This window comes from Camelus ferus, chromosome 24 (genome assembly GCF_009834535.1).
Source record: "Camelus ferus isolate YT-003-E chromosome 24, BCGSAC_Cfer_1.0, whole genome shotgun sequence".
In the NCBI taxonomy this organism is placed as follows: Eukaryota; Metazoa; Chordata; class Mammalia; order Artiodactyla; family Camelidae; genus Camelus; species Camelus ferus.
Window position 1 is genome coordinate 1,525,874 of NC_045719.1, and position 19,346 is coordinate 1,545,219.

General features: G+C 50.9%; 1 protein-coding gene across 1 annotated transcript in view; it reads left to right on the forward strand.

Annotated features, from left to right (window-relative positions):
* Nucleotides 1-19,346, forward strand: part of PIEZO2 (piezo type mechanosensitive ion channel component 2) — a 280,908-nt gene that overhangs the window by 193,784 nt on the left and 67,778 nt on the right. The window contains 6 exon segments of the mRNA XM_032467129.1: nt 860-1,002; nt 3,988-4,218; nt 7,391-7,514; nt 8,890-9,170; nt 10,472-10,620; nt 12,547-12,720. Coding sequence (XP_032323020.1) covers nt 860-1,002; nt 3,988-4,218; nt 7,391-7,514; nt 8,890-9,170; nt 10,472-10,620; nt 12,547-12,720 — 1,102 coding nt within the window.

Sequence of the window (19,346 nt, forward strand, 5' to 3'; positions counted from 1 at the left end):
GCTGGATTCTGCTCCTTTCTTTCTAGGAGAGGTGTTGCTTCCTTCCATGGTCACTACGGCTAAGCTCATTTCCCTTAACTTCTGCCTACGTCACCCCGACACCTGGCTTTGCGTGTCCTGTCCTTGGGCACGTTAAACAAGCAGCCTAGTCGGGGTGAACTTTGAAGAAAAAAAGGCCAAAATCGGTTTAAACCGCGTCAGGTTGTTGAGAGTGTTAGACCTCTGTGCACATGTGTGTTTTGGTCCTTCTGTGATTGTATTTCACCGTCACCGGCAGCAGTTGTGCTGGTTAGTGAATGAATGTCAGCAGAAAGTTCTTTTTGTCTGATTCAAAAACCGAGAGGCCTGAAGCTTGGACGATGCCTTCCTGCCTCTTCTCGCACTGCCTGTTACTAGAGGCGGCAGATTGGTGGCCAGGAGTGGAGATCTTACTCTCACACTTGGTTTTTTTGGGCCTGCGTGGCATTTTGTTTAAAAAAAAAAATGTAAATAGTAACCAACATTTTAAAAGCTGCAGTGCTGACCTAGAGATGGAAGGTTCTGGAATCTCATGAGGCCTGTGAATGTGTGGCAGCACCAGCTCCTTGCTCCTCGAGTATCCTGTCCGCGAGAATTCAGTCCAGGAGAGAGTCCCACGAGGTGGGAACTCCCGGGGGTGGGGACCACTGGGACCCTCTCCGTCCCCGAGTGCCGGGTCCCCTTCCACTTGCTGATTCTGCTTGAACGCCAAGGCCTCTGCTGATTGGAAATGATCTCTGATGGCTTAAATCAAACCACACGTGTGCTGCACTGCTTGGGATGTTTCTGTGAAATTCACACATTTGCATAAATTTTTTTGTAAAATAACCTGTCCCTCTAGAAAAGGAGGAAGAGGATCAGAAAGAAGAATTTGAGGAGGAGAGGAGCCATGAGGAAAAAAGGAGTGTTAAAGTCCATGCCATGGTCACTGTGTTCCAGTTCATCATGAAGCAAAGTTACATCTGTGCCCTCATTGCCATGATGGTACGAGCCACTCGGCGCCTGCTGGGGGTGGGTGGTGCTCATGCCCCGCGGCCCCAGCCCCACCGTGTTCTCCCCGCGGGCACAGACTTCTTAGTCCTTCCAGTGTCTTGGCAGAGAACGGTCGCTTATGTTAAATTTTTATGGGATCGTTACATCATAGGTTTCAAAGTCCCATCCTCCTGTCCTAAGCTCTGTTTAAATATTAATACCTTCCCCTCAAGTAGGCCTATCGAGTCAGGTTGTCCCATATGTTGTCATTGTAAACGGACATCCTGGTAGTTTTTCCAGGTGGCACTGAAGGTGCTCAAGATTAATACAGGCCACTTCTGTTTCTTTCAGGTAATGAGGGTTCTAGTTACATCTTAGATGCAAGTGAGACTTTATGCTATTTTAGCTGCGACAAACATTTCCCAGTCTAAGCGTCAGGCACCAGGGTCCCCAAGAGCACCTGTGACCCTGAGTTCTCAGCTTACACGAGCTTCTGCTCACCTCCAGGGACAGCCTCCATCTCCAGCAGCACAGCTTCAGAACCTGTCCTTGGGCCCATAGACAGGATATCAAAGGGGGCCAGTCTCTATCCTTCCTCAAAACAAATTGTCCAGGGAAACTGAATTCATTTTTGAGAAACCTGACGTTTATTTAACGTAAACATCTTCAAATTCTGTAGCCAATGGTGAGATCCCGTGGACACTTTTAATGGTAAAACATGAAAATATCCTATAATTCTAAGGGGAACACCTAAATGCAGCTTCCCCAGGCACTCAGTCCAGATGTCTCCCTGATAAACCCGTGTGGACCTCAGATTAGCTTCTGCAGAGACCACGGCCACCGCCGGGAAGGGTGAGAACCACAAAGCTCCTCGAAATTAAAGATGGCCCTTTGGAGACTGCAAACTCTGTTCTGTAAAGAGTATGAATTCTGTGCTCTCTGGGTAACTTCTTGACATTTTCTATACATCAACCCCTAATTTAAACCACACCGAAACTCTGCAAAACATCAAATCATTCTGATTCTAAACACAAGAGAATATACGTTTCTTTCTCTGTCTCTCAAAATAAGCCAGATAAGTTTGTTCCTTTTTTGTAAAGAAACAGAGCTTTAAAAAAGAAAACTTGGAATACACATTCAGTTACTTAGAAAAAGGTCTATTGTAAAAACAACACAGGAAGCATATCTTTCATTGAAGACCTGCCCTTGCCTGCTGCTATTTCTGTCTTTTTTTTTTAACGGAGCCACGATATTAGTGTTTGAAAAGTACCTGTGTTCCGTGGAAGCTCCCTCGTGGCAGCAAACTATTAATCACAGACAGACAGAGCAGTCCTGAGGAGCCAGGTCTGTTAGAACGATAGATGCCTTTATTCAACATCACAAGAGGCGAATGTACTAAACCATCAGATGATCCCAAAACTGAACGTAGGAAAGGACATAATGCAAATTCTACCCCCAGCAACTGAAGGCGTGTGCGACTTAAGCATGAAAATGGAGAAGGGTTGAACGAAGTCCTCATAATTTGTCTTTCTCCCTCTTTTGCCCTCATTGTCCCAAACAAGACTAGTGTACGGTGGGCGGTGGGGGGGTGGATCTGCTGCAGGAATCAGAATCTCTGTGGAAATCCCTTTCCTGAATCACACACACAAAAATGGCAAAGTCATGTCGGAACTTCATACTGGGATAAATCTGTTAAATGTTACTGACCTTTGATAACACTATTTCCCAGGAATAATATTTTCATGACAATAATTGAGACTTGATACTAGTGGTCAGTCACTCACTTAATTTTAATAAAAGCAATTCTGATTTCCAGTTTATAATTACCGTATGTTTTCACCAACAGTTTTAAATAACTCTGCACGTAAAAAGCTAGCTGTGCTCTAGGGCAGATTTGCAGGGTGCCTCGAGGAAGTGTGAGTTTGTTCTGTGCTGTTTTTATTCACTTATCTTATGTATTCGATCGCTTGTCTACCCGCCAGAAACAGAACAGACTTGTAAGACGTATCAGACTTCACAGCTCACTCTTGGTAGTTATGACAGTCAGGATTATGACTGGTTTCAAGTAACCCCAAATACAACTAGAAAACATTTTAAAGGTCTCGTCACAAAACATTCAGTGTCCAAGGTCTTGGTAGGAGAGGACGGACTTCCCAAGGATAGCGATGAGCAGGCGCCTGACGTGGCAGCCGGCTCCGGGAGCCGCCCTCTGGGGCGCGCTGTGGGTGCGAGGCGTGTCCTTTGGCTTTCTAGTCCTGCCCCTTAGAGGACAGAGGCCGGGGCTGGCCTCGCCCTTAAACGTGGCTTTATTGTTTGGGGCGTGCAGGCACCTAACACTCAGCGTCCTCCTGGGAATTTTCGGATTTCCATCATGTCTCTCTTCTCGGGTGGTCTATAAAGGGTGATCCCCGCAGCCAGCTTGTCTGTGGCCCTGGTGATCCCCATGGTTCCGTTTCTCAGCCCAGCTTCAGCCGACTTACCCAGCACCCACCCCCCTCAAGAGAACAGCCACCCCAGGGAGGGTAGAACTCCATGGTAGAGTGTGTGCCTAGCATGAGCAAGGTTGCGGGTTCAGTCCCCAGCACCTCCGTTGAAAATAAGTAAATAAATAAACCTAATTACCTCCCCCTAAAAATGTTTAAAAATTAAAAAAAAGAAAAGCTGACCGCACGCCAGTTTGGAAGAATAAGGGAGAAAGCCTGGTCACCTTTAGTCGTGCGCAGCAGGGTCAGTAGGAAGCCGCGTGGGGCTGGGGAGCAAGGGCTTGGAATGAAGACCCCCTTGCCCGACCACCTTCCCTGCAGGAAGGCTTAGAGCACGGTCCTCTCCCGGAAGCGGTGTCCCCTCCTCTCCCCAGCCCCAGCCACAGCTGGCGTGTCTCCCCGCGACTCTCCCTCCCTAGTGTGACTCTCGCTGACCTGTTCCTTTGAGGTGACTTCTGGGTCCCACGGGCAGGGTCTGTGCGTGACCACTGCCGCCTTCCCGGCTTCCCCCCAGGCCTGGAGCATCACCTACCACAGCTGGCTGACCTTTGTGCTGCTCATCTGGTCCTGCACCCTGTGGATGATTCGCAACAGGAGGAAGTACGCCATGATCAGCTCCCCGTTCATGGTTGTCTACGGAAACCTGCTGCTGGTCCTGCAGTACATATGGAGCTTTGAACTTCCTGAAATTAAAAAGGTCCCAGGATTTTTAGAAAAGAAAGAGCCAGGAGAACTTGCCTCGAAGGTAAGTGAATAGGAAGACAAGAAAACAAAGCATTCAGAGAAAACCACAAAATAATCAAATCAAAATAATCACATCTGAGCAAAAATGTACAATAATAGGTTCCAAACATCCGCCGCTCTGCAAAGATGAATAGATACGAACTGTAAGTAGTGCTCTATGTGGCCGAGAGATGTCTGTGATTTACATGCAGAGAACGTCACACCATGCTTCTAGGCTTTATTTTAAAATGACAGTGCTTTCCACTCAAAGGACAAAATATAGTTTACATTATTTTCAGCATGAATTATGGTATAGTAGAAATTAAAAGGGAAATAGAAAAATACAACGTAAGGGGTTAGAAGACTTCGGGAGATGGATATCAGTTTGAACAAGAGGCTGAACACATCGCTGTTACAGTTAAGCGTTATTAGTGAAAACATTTTTTCCCTACAATCGTGTCTAAAAAAAACATTTTTAGCAGCAAAAATTGAGTATGACGCTTGCTTTCTCTTTCGCCTGCTGGGTGCACAGGGCGCCTTCATCTGCAGCCAGAATGCTGGTCCTCTTTCAGTAGTTTATTGTCAGGGTCCGTGTTAACAGTTTCCTTTAGAAGGTTGGGTGCCCCAACTCCGCTGTCTGTTTTGTGAGCAGTGGCAGACCCTAAACGCACCTTTCCTGGTGTGGATGCCTTTGGGCTAAGCCAGTAGAAGCAGTCGGCGTGGATACCGGAAATACCAAAGGAGCCTTGAAAACCTTCGTCCTCCAGGCAGAGGGGAAAATTAGTGTCTCTGAAAGAGGCATCATTCGCATCACGTGCGGTCCACCTTTCCTGGGAGCAGCCACCTTTTCTACAGGGTGTCAGACACCCCGTATCCCAGGGAGTCGGGTGTGACGGGGGCGCTGAACAGACCTGACCAAGGGCTGATCCCTATAATGGTGTTCTGGTGGACGCTCCTGGGGCAAAGGGAGAGCTTCTGACAGGTGATTGCTAATGCCCGAGGTTAGATCCTCATCCTCTGTGTTCGTGGACCCTGGCGGCTTCGTTCATTTATTCATATGAAAATCCCATGCCTCCCCCACTCCCACTTTCTCTCCCAAACTATACTCGGTGCTGGAAGTTCTGCATCAGACTCTCGCTCACGAGTCACCTGCTCTGACACGCCTCCCTTCCACCTCTCCGTCTTACACACACACACACACAAAGCTGCTAAGTTCATCTCTTTCTACACGAGAAATTCAAAACCTCATACTTTTGACTGTGTAAATCCATGACTCAGAACATCAGTGAGACGTTTAAACACGTGTGCTAGCTAGCTAGTTGAAGGACCTTCTGTCTAGTCTAAAATTAACAATTCTTTGGGGAGGAAACATTTTAGATTTTGAAGAGGGGAGTAATTAGGTTTACTTACTTATTTTTAGAGGAGGCACTGGGGATTGAACCTGGAGGAAACATTTTAGGAGAAGTACATTTGCTACATGTAAAAAAAATTGTAGGGAAATTAGAGTCTGCACTTACATTTTCAGGTGCTCAGGAGCTAAAAAAAAGGTACAAGGCTTTGCATTGTGATAGCAGCAAACTCTAAGCCGATACAATCTCTAGCACGGTGACATCTGTCAGGGCACATTATTAAACACCCACTGTTTGCAGAGTGCTGGGTGGGCCACTGGAATAGAAAGTGAGAGGAAAGAAAGAATGTGGCCCGGGTCCTCGGGGTCTGAACACGTCCGGCGGGGCCAGACTCAGCAGCCCGGCAGCACCCTTCCGCCTCCCGGGGCACCTCCTTTCTGGCTCCATCAAGTCGTAGTCAGCTGCTGCCTTCAAAGCCTGGCTTTTAACCCACTGTCCCTGGGAAAGATGTCCTGTCCACCCCCAGTCACTCCTAAGCTCTATAAACATACTAGAAGCAGCATTTTTCACCCAAATTGCAGCTACGGTTCAATTTGTTGTGACTTCCAGAAGTTTAATCCCAGGTTTCCAGAAGTCTGAGCCCTCTGGTTCTTGACTGAGCGTGTTTACCAGGACTTATGGCACCGGTTCACGTTGACGGGAAACAGCGAACGGACATTTATGGGTAGTATAGTGGGCAGTTACTCAAAATGAAAATGACCCGTCTGTGAGGCTATTAATTTTTTTCATTTCTTTGGCAAATATTTTTTAAAACCACAGCGAGATATGCCGCTTCACACTCGCTAGAGCGGCCTGACTCAACAAGACAGACAGGCACAAATGTCAGTGAGGAAATCAAGAAACTGGAGGGGCGCACATGCTGGTGGGGATGCAAAAGTGGTGGGAAACAGCTTGTCAGGTCCTCAGAACGCTCACCTAAAATTACATGAGACTCAGCAGTTCCACTGCTAGGTGTATGTACCAAAGAGCACAGAAAACACAAGTCCAGACAAAGAAATTGTGCGTGAATGCTCCTAGTAGTGTTACTTGTAACAGCCAAAAACGTCCTGAACGCCCATCAACTGGTGAGTAGATAAGTATTCTCTGCATGCAATGGAATCTTACTTGGCAATAAAAAGGCATGGAGCAGCAGTCATGCTACGACACGGGTAAACCTTGGGAACATTATACCAAGTGAAATAAACCACAAATGAAAGAATGCATATTACGTAATTCTATTTCTACTAAGTGTCCAGACTAGGCAATCTATAGAAACAAGAAGTGCATTAGTGGTTGGGTGGGGCTGGGGCTGGGGTGGTGAGGAAAGAGGGTGACTGCTATGGGCCTTCTTTTTGGGAGGATGAAAATATCCTAAAATTGATTGCAGTGATGGTTGCACAACTATGTGGTGAATACGCAAAAAACCACTGATGTGTACCCTGCAAATGGGTGAGTAGTATGGTATGTGAATTCTAGCTTAATAAATCTAGGGGAAAAAAAAAAAAGCTGCTGTGTGCCAGATCCTATATTCCCTGAAGAACAAAGCTCCCTGAAATCATTAAGTTTTTTTCCCCGGGGCCGCACAGGTGCTGAAGGAAACCCTGGCACCGGAGGGCACATGGCATCCTCGGGAAGGAGATTTAAAAGCTGGGGACTTTGAGTTGTAATCACGGGGGTGGCTGACTCTAACTCAGAGAGAAAGGTTGACTGTGCTCCCACTGAAAGGTGGAGAGGGTGGCGTGACTGAGGAAGTACCCTCACACTGCAGATGGGTGAATGCATGTCTTGCTAATTCTCTGCTTTCAGATACTTTTCACCATCACCTTCTGGCTCCTGCTCAGGCAGCATCTCACAGAGCAGAAAGCTCTCCGAGAAAAGGAAGCTCTTTTGTCTGAAGTCAAAATCGGAAGCCAGGAAAGTGAAGAAAAAGGTAACTGGCATGTGCGGTGTGTGACTGAGATAAGGGCCCCGGGGACATAGCGGCATCTCTGTGCTCTGCCCCAGGGAAGCCAGGCACTACGTGAGCGGATAAACGAGGTTTCTGGTGCTCAGTTCCTGCACACAGGGCGTCTGCAGGAGCTTCCCACTTAGGGAAGCTCAGAGATGTTCACTGGGTTCTCCAGGGTCAGGCTGCAGTGAGGGTTAGGACCAAGAAATGGACTCACATCTCCTCCTTTTCCAAAACAACTCAACCACAGAGTCGGAAAAGAAGGTGATGTCTTGGTGATCACCTCTGGAGTTTTAGACCTGCTATGTGGGTAGTGCTCATCCCTGCTGGATATACCGATAAATGCAGTGTTACGTTTGTGAAACGGCTTGGAGACCATTAGTGAGGTAGGCAGACTTCTCTCAGAAAAGGAGGCTGTAAATACAAAAGCCAGGCTGGTGCCTTTATGATGAACCCAGTAAAGATGAGAAAACCAACACAGACCAACTCATCTTTTTCCTCATAGTTTCTCATTGAGGCCCACATGTGGAGTTGTTTTTTAGCCGCTAAAATCTGTAAGAGTTACATCTTGACTGAGTTTGGACGTCTCTATGACCAGAGGGATTCAGTTCACCAGGTACTTTATGTGAAGAATAGATCATGTAAGATCAATAGTTGCTCTGACCCCTCACCTCCCTTGCATTCCCCTCACTCTGGGGACTCCTGGTCACGTCAATAAATTATTCAAATTGGAGGTCACCTTGGTAACGAGAAGATGAGTCCTCTGTATTAGCATATTTTAAAGTAAGACCAAATACGCTTTTAATTCCAATGCACAAAACTATTTGAGCCTCAGTTAAATTACAGTGATTCTTCAAACCTAATTTAAATCAAGTCATATTTGGCTTTAACTCTTACCCTTTTAGTTCTTTCAAAGCAGGCTTTTTGGTTAAGATTGTTACCATTAACCCAGATTCAGTAAAACACAGCCAGGATCGTCCACAGCCATGTGACTGTCAGAATTTGAAATTGACATCATAGTTTTGATTTGTGTTGTTTGTTGCCTATGTATTTTTCTAGATCCCGCAGTCATTGCAGCTGTCATCGCATATTGGAAGTGAAGTGGGTGTTACAAAAAGATTAGTGTAGCAATATTACCAGATGTCTTTCTTTAAAACTCTGATTCAGGACGGTTAGGGAAACTGACTATGCTGAGTTAGGTGCATTCTACCTGGGGTGGGAGAACACTCTGAATTACCCAGATCGCGCAGTGACGCGTCCGACACACGCTCAATGTCACACCCACATCACACCCGGTCAGCGGGAGGTTCGGTTCGGGGGACTGGCTCGGCTTCATGGCATCATCTTCTGTTTTAAGATGAGGAACACGACGTCCAGGTGGAAGGGGAGGCCCAGCAGAAGGTGGAGGAAGAGGAAACGAAGGAGGAGAAGCAGGAGAGAAGGCAGGAGGAGGAGGAGGAGGAGGAAGGCGGCCAGGACGTCATGAACGTGCTGGGGAACCTGGTGGTGGCCGTGTTCATCAAGTACTGGATCTACGTCTGTGGCGGGATGTTCTTCTTTGTCAGCTTCGAGGGCAAAATCGTGATGTACAAAATCATATACATGGTGCTGTTCCTGTTCTGTGTGGCCCTGTATCAGGTGGGTGGGCGGTAGCCCTCTGTCTTTCAGTCCTCACATCTGTCCAGCAGTGTGCCTGAGCTTCCTCTGACGGGGTCCTGTTACCAGAATCTCATGAACGTGTCATCTATGTTCTGTTTTTCTTCTTGGGGGGCAGGTGTGGTACTTAGGTTTATTAATTAATTAACGTTTTTAATGGAGGGACTGGGGGTTGAACCCAGGACCTGTGCGCACTAAGCACGTGCTCTGCCCCCGAGCGGCGCCCTCCCCCTTCGTTAATGTGTCAACCTGACGTAGTTGATGAGACCGAGCATCACCCGCCAGGGGTCCTAAAATGAGACATGGCTGTCTTCCACCCGTTCACTCTTTTAAAATGTTAGGTTCTTAAAAAGTCAGAAAAAAAAAGTTGTCTTTCAAAAATTAACAAAAGAAGCCTATACAGCTGGATTGTATTTTTGAATAATAACTTAAGAACAGTGGCTGAATGATCGAAAACACTGCATGGTGCTCAGTCCATTTGTATTTTGGACTTCGGAATCAGAAAGCCGAGTTTGTGTGTGTGCGCGCGTGTGCGCGCGCGCAAACGTGTGTATAATGCGACAAGTGCTGCGGTTTGCGTGAACTAGAATTTATAAAACGTTAAATTAAAACAAGTTAGCCGCTGCACAGCTTCCATTTTAACTGATGATGGAAGGGAACCTGATGATAAAAACAGGTGTGACGGTAAAGTGTCCTTGCAGACAACCAGGGGAACAAATAGACCAACTATGAGAAAGAAAAGGAGTGTTACACGTGGAGGTGAAAGTGTCACAGCTGAAGTCAATAAAGTTCTGACATACTTTCTGAAATTCCGGGTAGATGGTCTCTCGTGAAAATCCACGGGCTTGTGGTCAAGAGGGATGTCTCCCGTGTCCTCGGTTTCACCTTCGTAGTCACATGGCATGAATTTCAAAAAGGAGGCCGTTCCCCCGGCAAGACCCACATGGCAGCGGCTGCCACCGTACATCCTGAAAGCCCCGTAGGCCAGGGATCACCGGGGCCTTACAAATATGGTTACTTCACCCTCGAGGAGGGCGCCAGCTCGGGGTGGTCCAGCAGCTTTGCCCAAAGACACAGTTAACAGCTGCTGGGAGAAACCGGTTCTAGTCCACATCCACCCACGTCTACGAGGAACAGAACCTCCAAAACCAGAAGTGAACTTGACCTTGTTTTCAAACATTTGTAGATAGAATCCCCCATCTTCCTTGAGGAAGCTGGATATTTTTGTGAATCTTCGATAAGCAATTTTTTTTCTAACTTGTTTTTCAACATCTGATTCACAGGTGCACTATGAGTGGTGGAGGCGAATCCTGAAATATTTTTGGATGTCCGTGGTTATCTACACGATGCTGGTGCTTATTTTTATATACACGTATCAGTTTGAAAATTTCCCAGGCCTGTGGCAAAACATGACTGGATTGAAAAAAGAAAAGTAAGCAGTTGTGGTGTTCCGCGGGGCGGAATGTGACAAACGGGGAACCGTGGATGCGTGTTGTTCACAACGTCTTTATGGGAGGTTTTAGTGGAGCACAATGTTGCCTCGGTCTGCCAGCCCCTCCAGGGCAGGACTCACATCCTGGCCATTTGGGGTCTCCTACCTGACCCTGAGCTCTTGGCGCACAGCAGGTGCTCAGTAAGACTCGGCTGAAAAGGGAGTCTTCAGCCTCCTGTTAAGGAAGTGGCCTTGTCTAGTGTCAGTTCCATGTGTGTCCCACAAGTGTTAGTGGCCGGGTCCCTGCAGCCCTGCCTTGTGTGCTCCTTACCGGAGCCCAGTTCGTCGTCCGCAGGCTCGTAACAGACAGCAGGGGCCTCTCCTCACAGGCACGGCCAGCGCTGAGATTCTGAGGAGTAGGCGGTGCCGGAGAAAAAGTGCCAGTGGACTGGTGGTAGTGAAGCTTGTCTTGTGCATGAAACGGATGGGACTCTAGCTTCTTCTGATTTGCTTCTGTCAGTTTGTGAGATTTGTTTAGGAATCCAACCAGAGCTGGGCACAGAGCCAAATGCCCAGAGGTGGTTAAGAGGAAAGCTTAAAAGGAAGGTCCCCCTTGTAAGGAGACTCACACGACTTTCACATCAATTCAGCAAGTGAGTCTTGAATGCCCCCCATGGGCCAGACGCTATTCTTCACCCAAGGATGCAATCAGAAGCAAGACAGACAGTCTAAGCCCCATGGAGTTTATATTCTGTGAGAGAAGACCAAAAGACAAACCAAAAAAAAAAAAACCCAATTCACGTACAAAGAAATCACTGTGATGCGTCTGTGAAGGAAACAGAAACAGGCCAGGTCGTGAACAGTGAGAGGACACAACCTGTATAGATGGAGTGGTCAGGTCAAGCTTCCCAGAGGAGGTGGGGCATCATTTAAACTCCACCTGAATAAGGAGGAGCTTGTCTTTAGAAAAGTGTGGAATTTGGGAGCTGGAAATGGAAGAACATTCCAGAAAAAGGAAATAGCAAATGCAAAGGCCCTGGGCCAGGCCAGAGCCTGGCAAGGGGGGGGAGCGTAGAGAGGGAAGAGGTGGGAGGGGCCGGCCAGGCACCCAGAAGTGCGTGGCTTGTAGGCAGTGGCATTTTGAAAAGTCTGAAGAACTCTTGCCTGGCTGAGGGAACAGTGACGAGTCGGAAGGCAGGAGTCGACACAAGACTGGTCAGCAGGGGTCCTGTGAGAGAAGGCGGTGCTTCACCTAGAACAGGAGGGCAGAGACAGAAGCCGGAGGGGGCAGATTCAGAGATGAGGCTACAGGAAACGTGAGTGGTGGAGCCACAAAGGCAAGCGAAGCACCCGGGGAGACGTCCTGACCTCGGCATCTCACACGAGGTAGACGGCTGTACCAGGGCAGCCAGCGTGGGGGCAGCGCAGCTGTCTTAGGAAAGCAGGGAAATGGAGAACACTGTCCTGAAGACACTCAGTGTGGGACCCTGAGAGACAGCCGGTTTCCAGCAGGCGTTTGCGTAGCGGAGCCCCCCTGGAGAAACCCAAGCTGTAACTGCACGTTTGCACCGTGGATGTGAAGGTGGAGCGAGGTTCCCGAGGGGGGGGGGAGACCAGCTAGAGGAGAGACTGCCTGCCGGGCCCGGGCCCGTCGGCACCCAGGGGTCCAGCCAAAAAGGAGGGGCTGGAGGGAGGAGGGGCAAGCAGGGCAGCGTGGGGTGGCCCTCAGAGGACGGCAGGCGGGAGTCCGCAAGGCCGGAGAAGCGGCCACTGACGCTGCCCTGTCCAGGGTGGGTTAGCTGCGCCGGAGGGGACAGAGCCACCCTGGGCTGAGGGTGGCCAGGGGATGCCAGCCGCAGGGGGGGGGAGGGGGGGGTCTTCATCCGCTGAGAAAGCTGCTTGCTCTTCGTCTTGCTTTGCTCGCAGGCTGGAGGACCTCGGCCTGAAGCAGTTCACCGTGGCGGAGCTCTTCACCCGCATCTTCATCCCCACCTCCTTCCTGCTGGTCTGCATCTTGCACCTGCACTACTTCCACGACCGCTTCCTGGAACTCACGGACCTGAAGTCCATCCCCAGCAAGGAAGACAGCGCCATCTACAGGTGAGCCCGCGCAGGGGGCAGCTGCCTCTCACTGCCTGGCAGGTAACCAGTAATCTAACTTAGCGTCTCAGCCCTGAACTTGCCATACGCGTGCGTGGGGGGGAAAATGGGGGAAGGTGTGGGACATTCGATGGCACGTTCTGAGGCAAGTGGCAGTGGTTTCTGGTGGTTAGCGCGGGGGCCTTGACAGCCGTGCGAGCTGGTTTCCGAGCAGCTGTGCAGACTCAGATTCTTCAGGGGTGGTGATGTGCTTTTTGCGTCCAGGCTGCTGATTGATTTGAGAACACTTACAGAATCCGGCTCACTCAGAGGATGAGTTTTCTGCCGCCCTAGCAGCCAGTCAGTCAGCCCTGTGAGTGAGAGCTCACTGCAGAATCCCCTTGCATCTTGGAAGGGAAGGGCCTCGGCTGAAGGCAGACACTCCTCCGTCTGCTAGTAACTGAAATAACACGTAAGGGAAGAACGTGAAGGCAGTGTTTTCTTTCACCAGCCCCTGTGGTTGCCTTCTCCGTCACTAAATACACATGGTTTACAGGTGGCAGACGGGCCATCGCTCTCCCTGGCCTGCGTGTTGAAGCCACAGTGGGGATCACTCGGCCCTCCGTCGACCCACCATGGGGACGCATGAGTGCCTGTCTAGCGAGCACTAATGCTGGCTTTCCTCTCTGCTTCACGCGACAGCCAGCGAGTCAGCTCCTGGGAAAACATTTGTGAAGCGAATAAGGGAGTGTCCTATGCCAAGCCCTTAGCTTACGTGGGCTCCCCAAACTCATTTCCCAAGGGGAAAAAAGTGTACATCCAAAGAAGATGAAGTAGCGTTTCATCACGCACCGTTCCCGAGAGAGCGAGCTGTCAGCGCTCTGCCCAGGTGGGGAGGGGACTGTGGGAGGACGAGCTTGCCCAGCAGAGCTCCCTGTGAGGACACAGGACGCTACTGGGGGAGAGGGGGTTCTGGAGGAGGAGGACTGCTCACGTCAAGGCATGGACCCCGTCTCCCCCACTGCTCCAGCCCGCGTCCCCCGGGCTGGGCCGGAGACGGAGGGACGGCGGAGGGTGCCGCGGTCTGAGCACCCCTTGACGGTGACCTCCCCAGGAAGACATAAAGGACCAGGCAAGAGTGGGCGTCGGCCTTCGGGACGGTCTAGGACCGCGGGGCTTCATTTCCGGTTCTGTGGAAGTCAGTTTGCTAGTAGCTCAGGGAGCCTGAGGGACTCACTCAAGGCCCGTGTTTTGGGATTTCCTGCAAGGTTCTAACATAAAAGTCCACAAAGCTTCAACCTGGAACGTCTGACCCGTGCCCCATCTTTTCAGGGACTCTTCCCCTTGTAGTTAGTCCTTTTCTTGCTAGTAGCTTCCACCTGATGGTGTTTTTATTCCCAAGAACCCCAGTAAATGACGGCATTCAAGTCAAAATGGTGCAGAAAGAGAGAGATTTTCAGAGTTGGGATCGACTGTCCTCTCTGCCTTCTCTGTTCTCGCCTCCTTCATAGATGCTTCCCCAAAAGAGGCTCCCAAGTTGGGAGGAACCGATGCGTTTCATGCCTCACGCAGGACCCCGGTGCCGCGGTCTCTGACTAGCCGGCCACGCGCTCCCTGCTCTGTGTGTCCCGGGCGCTCCGTGGGGGCGGGGGGTGGGGTGGGGGGAGGCCGCGGCAGCTGGTTGGAAGCAGTTTACTGCGTTCAGCCCTTCAGAGTGTATGAAGCGCTGCGGAGACGCTTCAGGCTACACCGATTCACTTACAAATTGAGAGAGTATCTGATGAGATTCTTACATGATATAGACTTAATAACAAGGCCCCAGCTATCCGTGGCTTATTTAAATACGCACCACCGCACTTTGTCCAGACTTGGTTTCATGCATGGCTCTGATGCTGCAGAAGCAGAATGACTTTTTTTTAACCTCAGTTTTAGAAAAACCTCAGAAAACGAAGTGTTGAATCTGGTTACTTAGGAGGATTTGATTTGATTTGATTTGATTTTTGCTGCTGGGGGAGGTGTGGGAATGAATTGTTGAGCTTGTATTTCACGGGGCCCACATCCTCTGAACATTTAGGCCGTGCGGGTGTCCAAGGGCAGTGTGAGCCGGGGGGGTGGGGTGTCGACGGAGAGACGTGGGACTGTCAAGCGCTTTCCTGACTCTGCTGATGTCGTGTCACCGCTGAAGCTCGCCGCCGGGGACTCTCGGGGGCAGGGACGTGTCGATGACGCCGTGCTGCCGAGCTGGCAGGACGCAGCCAGCCCGTGCTCTCTGGCTAACCGTCTCCTCTTTCTCTCTCCCTCCTGTCCCCCGCTGCCACCCTGTGCTTCCGTGTCTACGCGCAGCCATGCCAAAGTCAGCGGGCGCGTGTATCTAATAATCAGTAGGTGGGTACCTCAGTGTTTCCTCTCTTGCTTGCTTGCTTTTTTAATGGTCTCTTGGTGTGTTAAACCCTTGACTGTTCTGTAAATGAAAAACCGTGTCATCAGATAGTGGACGTGCTCTCCAGGTATGCTCATGGGTATATTTTGCAAGCCAAACTATTCGGTGTTGGGGCCAAATGGTGCCGCCCAGGGGTCTCAGAGGCTGCTGGGGGTCTTGAGCTGGTGCTCGGCCTCTGGTCGTGGTTCAGTCGTGTGTCCTACTAACGCATCCTTGGGTAGAACCAGCCCCAGGCTGGCCTGAGGGCTCCTCTCCCTCCTGAAGACATAATTGAGAGCTCAGCTCAAGACCCAGCTCCCCCGCAAAGACCGCCGACTGCCCGCTGGACCTCAGCTGCCCTCCCTCTGGTGCCCGGAGCACCGACTCCGACACCGGCCTCCCAGCCTCCTCCCCTGCTTTTCCCACCCACCCCCCCCCCCCGCCAGAGACCCCCGCCACTCAGGCCTGGAGTCCCCATCGGATCCACCTCGGGGCCCACATCTCACCGATCCTGGGGACCTAACCATCAGCCGACCCCCTGCAGCTGTGTTTAGTGGAGGCACTGGGGGTGGAGCCCAGGGCCTCATGGGTGCTAAGCGTGCTCTTCCCCCTGAGCTACGCCCGCCCTGTCAGGAGCTGTTTCCCAAACGAAGTGGTAACAGCCATGACAAGTCTATGGTTAACAACTTCTTCAAATGCACCTCTACTCGGAAGAGCCACATACTGAAGGGCGGCGTGTGACAGACGGCACCGGGTTCCGCTGCAGAGAAGGCAAAGCCCGCGCTGCCGTGGACACCCGGCACCCGGCAGGAGAGACACGCGCGGGGCGCCACACACACAGAGCAGGGCTGTCCCCGAGCACCCCAGGAGCATGCAGAAAGGGTCCCCTGGGGTCTGACTTGCCGAAAGCCTTCTTACTCTGTTAAGTAGGTGACTTAAAACGTCCACTCTGACAGTTCACGTCGTCAGTAACAAAGGCGGTGATGCAAGCAACAGAAGCATGTGTTTTGCGACAAATCCAGGTCACAGAATCACCTTTTGAGAGATTCCTTGGCTGTCTCTTCCGTTCTGTTTTCTCTCGAGTAAACTCCTGAGGCTGACGACCAGATAGCGAACCCTAGGAGGCAGACCTTCTAGCAGGGAGTGTCAAAACTTAGTGCATCCGTGCGACCTCTAAACAAGAAGAGTGAGCACTGGCCAGTTCCCTTTGGGTCAGTTTTGCTGACAGTGTGGGAGAGAAAAGTCAACCTCGGGCTTTTCGCTGTTGGGCAGAGAAATAAGGTAGAGACTCTGGCTAGAAAGGTCGAGCAGCTGTAGATATCCCATCCCTCTAAGCCTAAGGAACCACACGCTCTGTCTCCCTCCCTCTACATTTCTCATAATGTGTTTACCATGTGCTCTAAGAGCAGGTGGCTGGGGCACCAAAGAGGGCAGGAGTCGGTCTGATGGGTAGGGACGGCAGGGGCTGCCACACTCAGCCCCCAGATACGCGGGTCCTGCATCCATGGACTCAGCCAACTACAGGTAGAAAATATTGGAGAAACAAAAAAATTTCAGAAAGCTCCCAAGAGCCAAACTTGAATTTGCTGTGTGCAAGCTACTACAGGAGGGCGTGGGATGTCACTGACCCAGAGAGGATGCACAGTGTAGACGAGGGCGTGGGATGTCAGTGACCCAGAGAGGATGCACAGTGTAGACGAGGGCGTGGGATGTCAGTGACCCTGAGAGGAGCACAGTGTACAGGGGGGCGTGTGATTCTAAAAGTGCTTATGGGTTCTAGAATTTAATCTTAGCATTTTAGAACTTCTACTTTAAGGATTATTTACAAATACTACAAAGTGGCAAGAGAGTTCCTTTTCTCTAAGAGTCCAGTGAATGAGGTGAGTGCTGTGTACTTTAGAGCAGTTATAAATAAATGGAATTTAGACCCGAGGAGATTTTACAATGGTAGAATTTCCATTTTCTTTAATGGAAACTAGCTTAAGAGGTGTCTTTCCAAAGTCACTTCCTAGGACAGAATTAAACCTCTTCAACTCTCTATAATTTGTTTTTTCTGTTTCAAATAAGAATGTCTCTCCAGTGCATAGAGTCTGTTCACCAGACACTCAGGGACTCACAGGGCACACCAAGCACAAGGCTGCAGTTTGCAGGGAGGTGCACTGAATAAGGTCGGATTTCTGCTCTTGGGGTGGGGGTCCCACAAACAGTAATTAGGGTAAAAAGATGGAGACACAAATTGAGAAACACACACATAGTAGAGAGCTGGGGGGGGGGGAGGTGAGAGAGGGAGAGAAAATAAACGAGGAGAAATGACCTGCTCTCTCAGGATGTGAAGGAGAGAACCACTGTGTCGAGAAGCAGAGGATGGAGCTCAGAGCCGGGATCAGAATAAAAGCAGGACCAGAGTTACAGGTGTGGCTGAGACAACGCAAAGGGAAGGGAGTGGTCTTGCTGAGGGCAGAGATGGCAGCACAGTGGGATTTGAGGACATTGGGGGCGGGGCCCCTGGGAGCCAGCTCTCAGCCGGTGGATTTGGCGCCCCAGAGGGGAACGCCGCCTCGGCGGTGAGATCGGTGGAGTCACGAGTATTCCAAGTTTCTTTGCTGGGGGTTTCAGGGAACGTCTTTTACTAGAGTGTGGTGTTTGATTGAGTTTTTGAAAAAGCAGGTCTTTTAAAAATTTTGTTAGAGGGGACAGATCTAAGTGAAGTAGACCCCAGCTCTGCAGTGGCCCCCGGGCTCAGCCGGGCCGCGAGGGAGGTGACCGCTGCCGGCAGGGGGCCCGGCGTTGAGACTGTCAGACACAGAGTCCCGAGGAAGAAACGTCTGCCCAGTTCTTCTGAAGGGCCGTGTCCAGCCCCAGGCCTGCTAAGGGGTCTGCTGCGGGCAGACGCACGGCCCAAGTGTGGCGCACCCCCCACCTGCTGTGGCTGTGCCGTGTGGTCCCTCCAGCTCCACCTGCTGCCTCTGTGGGAAAGGGGGACACAGACTGTCAAAGAGCAAAGACGACCCGTCACGAGCAGAGGGTTCCTTGCCCCACGAGTGCTCCCCTGTTAAGCGCTGGGCGGAAATCACCTTCCTTTTCGCAGCTTCCTGGGAAGTAAGCACTGCCCTTCCACGTTACGGCTCAGCAAACTGAGACCTAAAAGACCCGATCAGGAGCTTGGCCAGGCCCCCGGCGGGTCCGATGCCTGGCTGAGGCTTGAGTCTCAGTCTTTCTGATTCGCGAGGGCCCGCTTTTCACACCGTTTTGTGTGGCCTGTGAAACACGCTGAGATAAAAGTGAAAGAAAACGGCAGGAAGATGGCAGGACTCACACAGTGTCTTTTTAAAGGAATAAAATCCAATCATGCATTGAAAATACTTCCATTTGTACACGTTTCATGCACTCGGGTGTTCTCCATGAAGTTCGCAGACTCCTAGGCAAGTGACAGCACCATACACGCCCCCCCTTCCTCTTTTTTCTTTTTTTGTCCTGCTTTGCAAGCTGGCGAGCTCGGGTGTCCCAGCTCCCACGGGCATCGTGCCACTGTTTTCTCGTGAGGAGGATGTCAGAGAGGAAGCACTTCAGGCCCAGAAGCCCCCCCCCGCCCCCCCCCCCACCTCCATCTAGTCCCAGACCCCTGGCACCTGGGACAGGTTTCCAGAAGTGCACCTCCTGGACTTCCTTCCAAGAGGTGTACTCGAATGCTCATTCCTGCGGTCAGCAGCCTCCCCTCCGTCCGCCCGGCACTTTCGGGGCCCCATTGCCGGAGGACGTTTCGTTGCGCAGCCAAAGTGGCGGCTATAGGAACAGCCTCATCTCTGCGCTCATTACTGGACAGTGGTTTTCTTGTCAGTCTCCAGTCCCGGTAGCGTCCAGGTAGACGTCAGAAATGGCGGTACTTCCGCACTACAAGCTGCACATTCCTGTCATAAGGGAAGTGTCTTCTCGCTTGTAAGGTGCCTTCCCCAGCAAGCCCGGAAGGGAACACAGAAATACCGACAGGTGTGCAGCACCTGACTGCCACCTCGGTATCTTTCAACATGTGGGACTCCTGACAACACAGGGCAGGAGACGAGGTCCCTGAGGTCTGATGAGCAGGCCTGCTGGAGAAGATGCGGGACTGCAGCTTCAGGAGTGGGGAGCCTTCCCAGAGGCGGAGGGCAAGCCTTCTGGCCTGAGCAAGCAAAGCGCACCCCAGCGCGATGTCTTCTGTCACCCTCAGAACGTCCTCTCCTCATCAGAT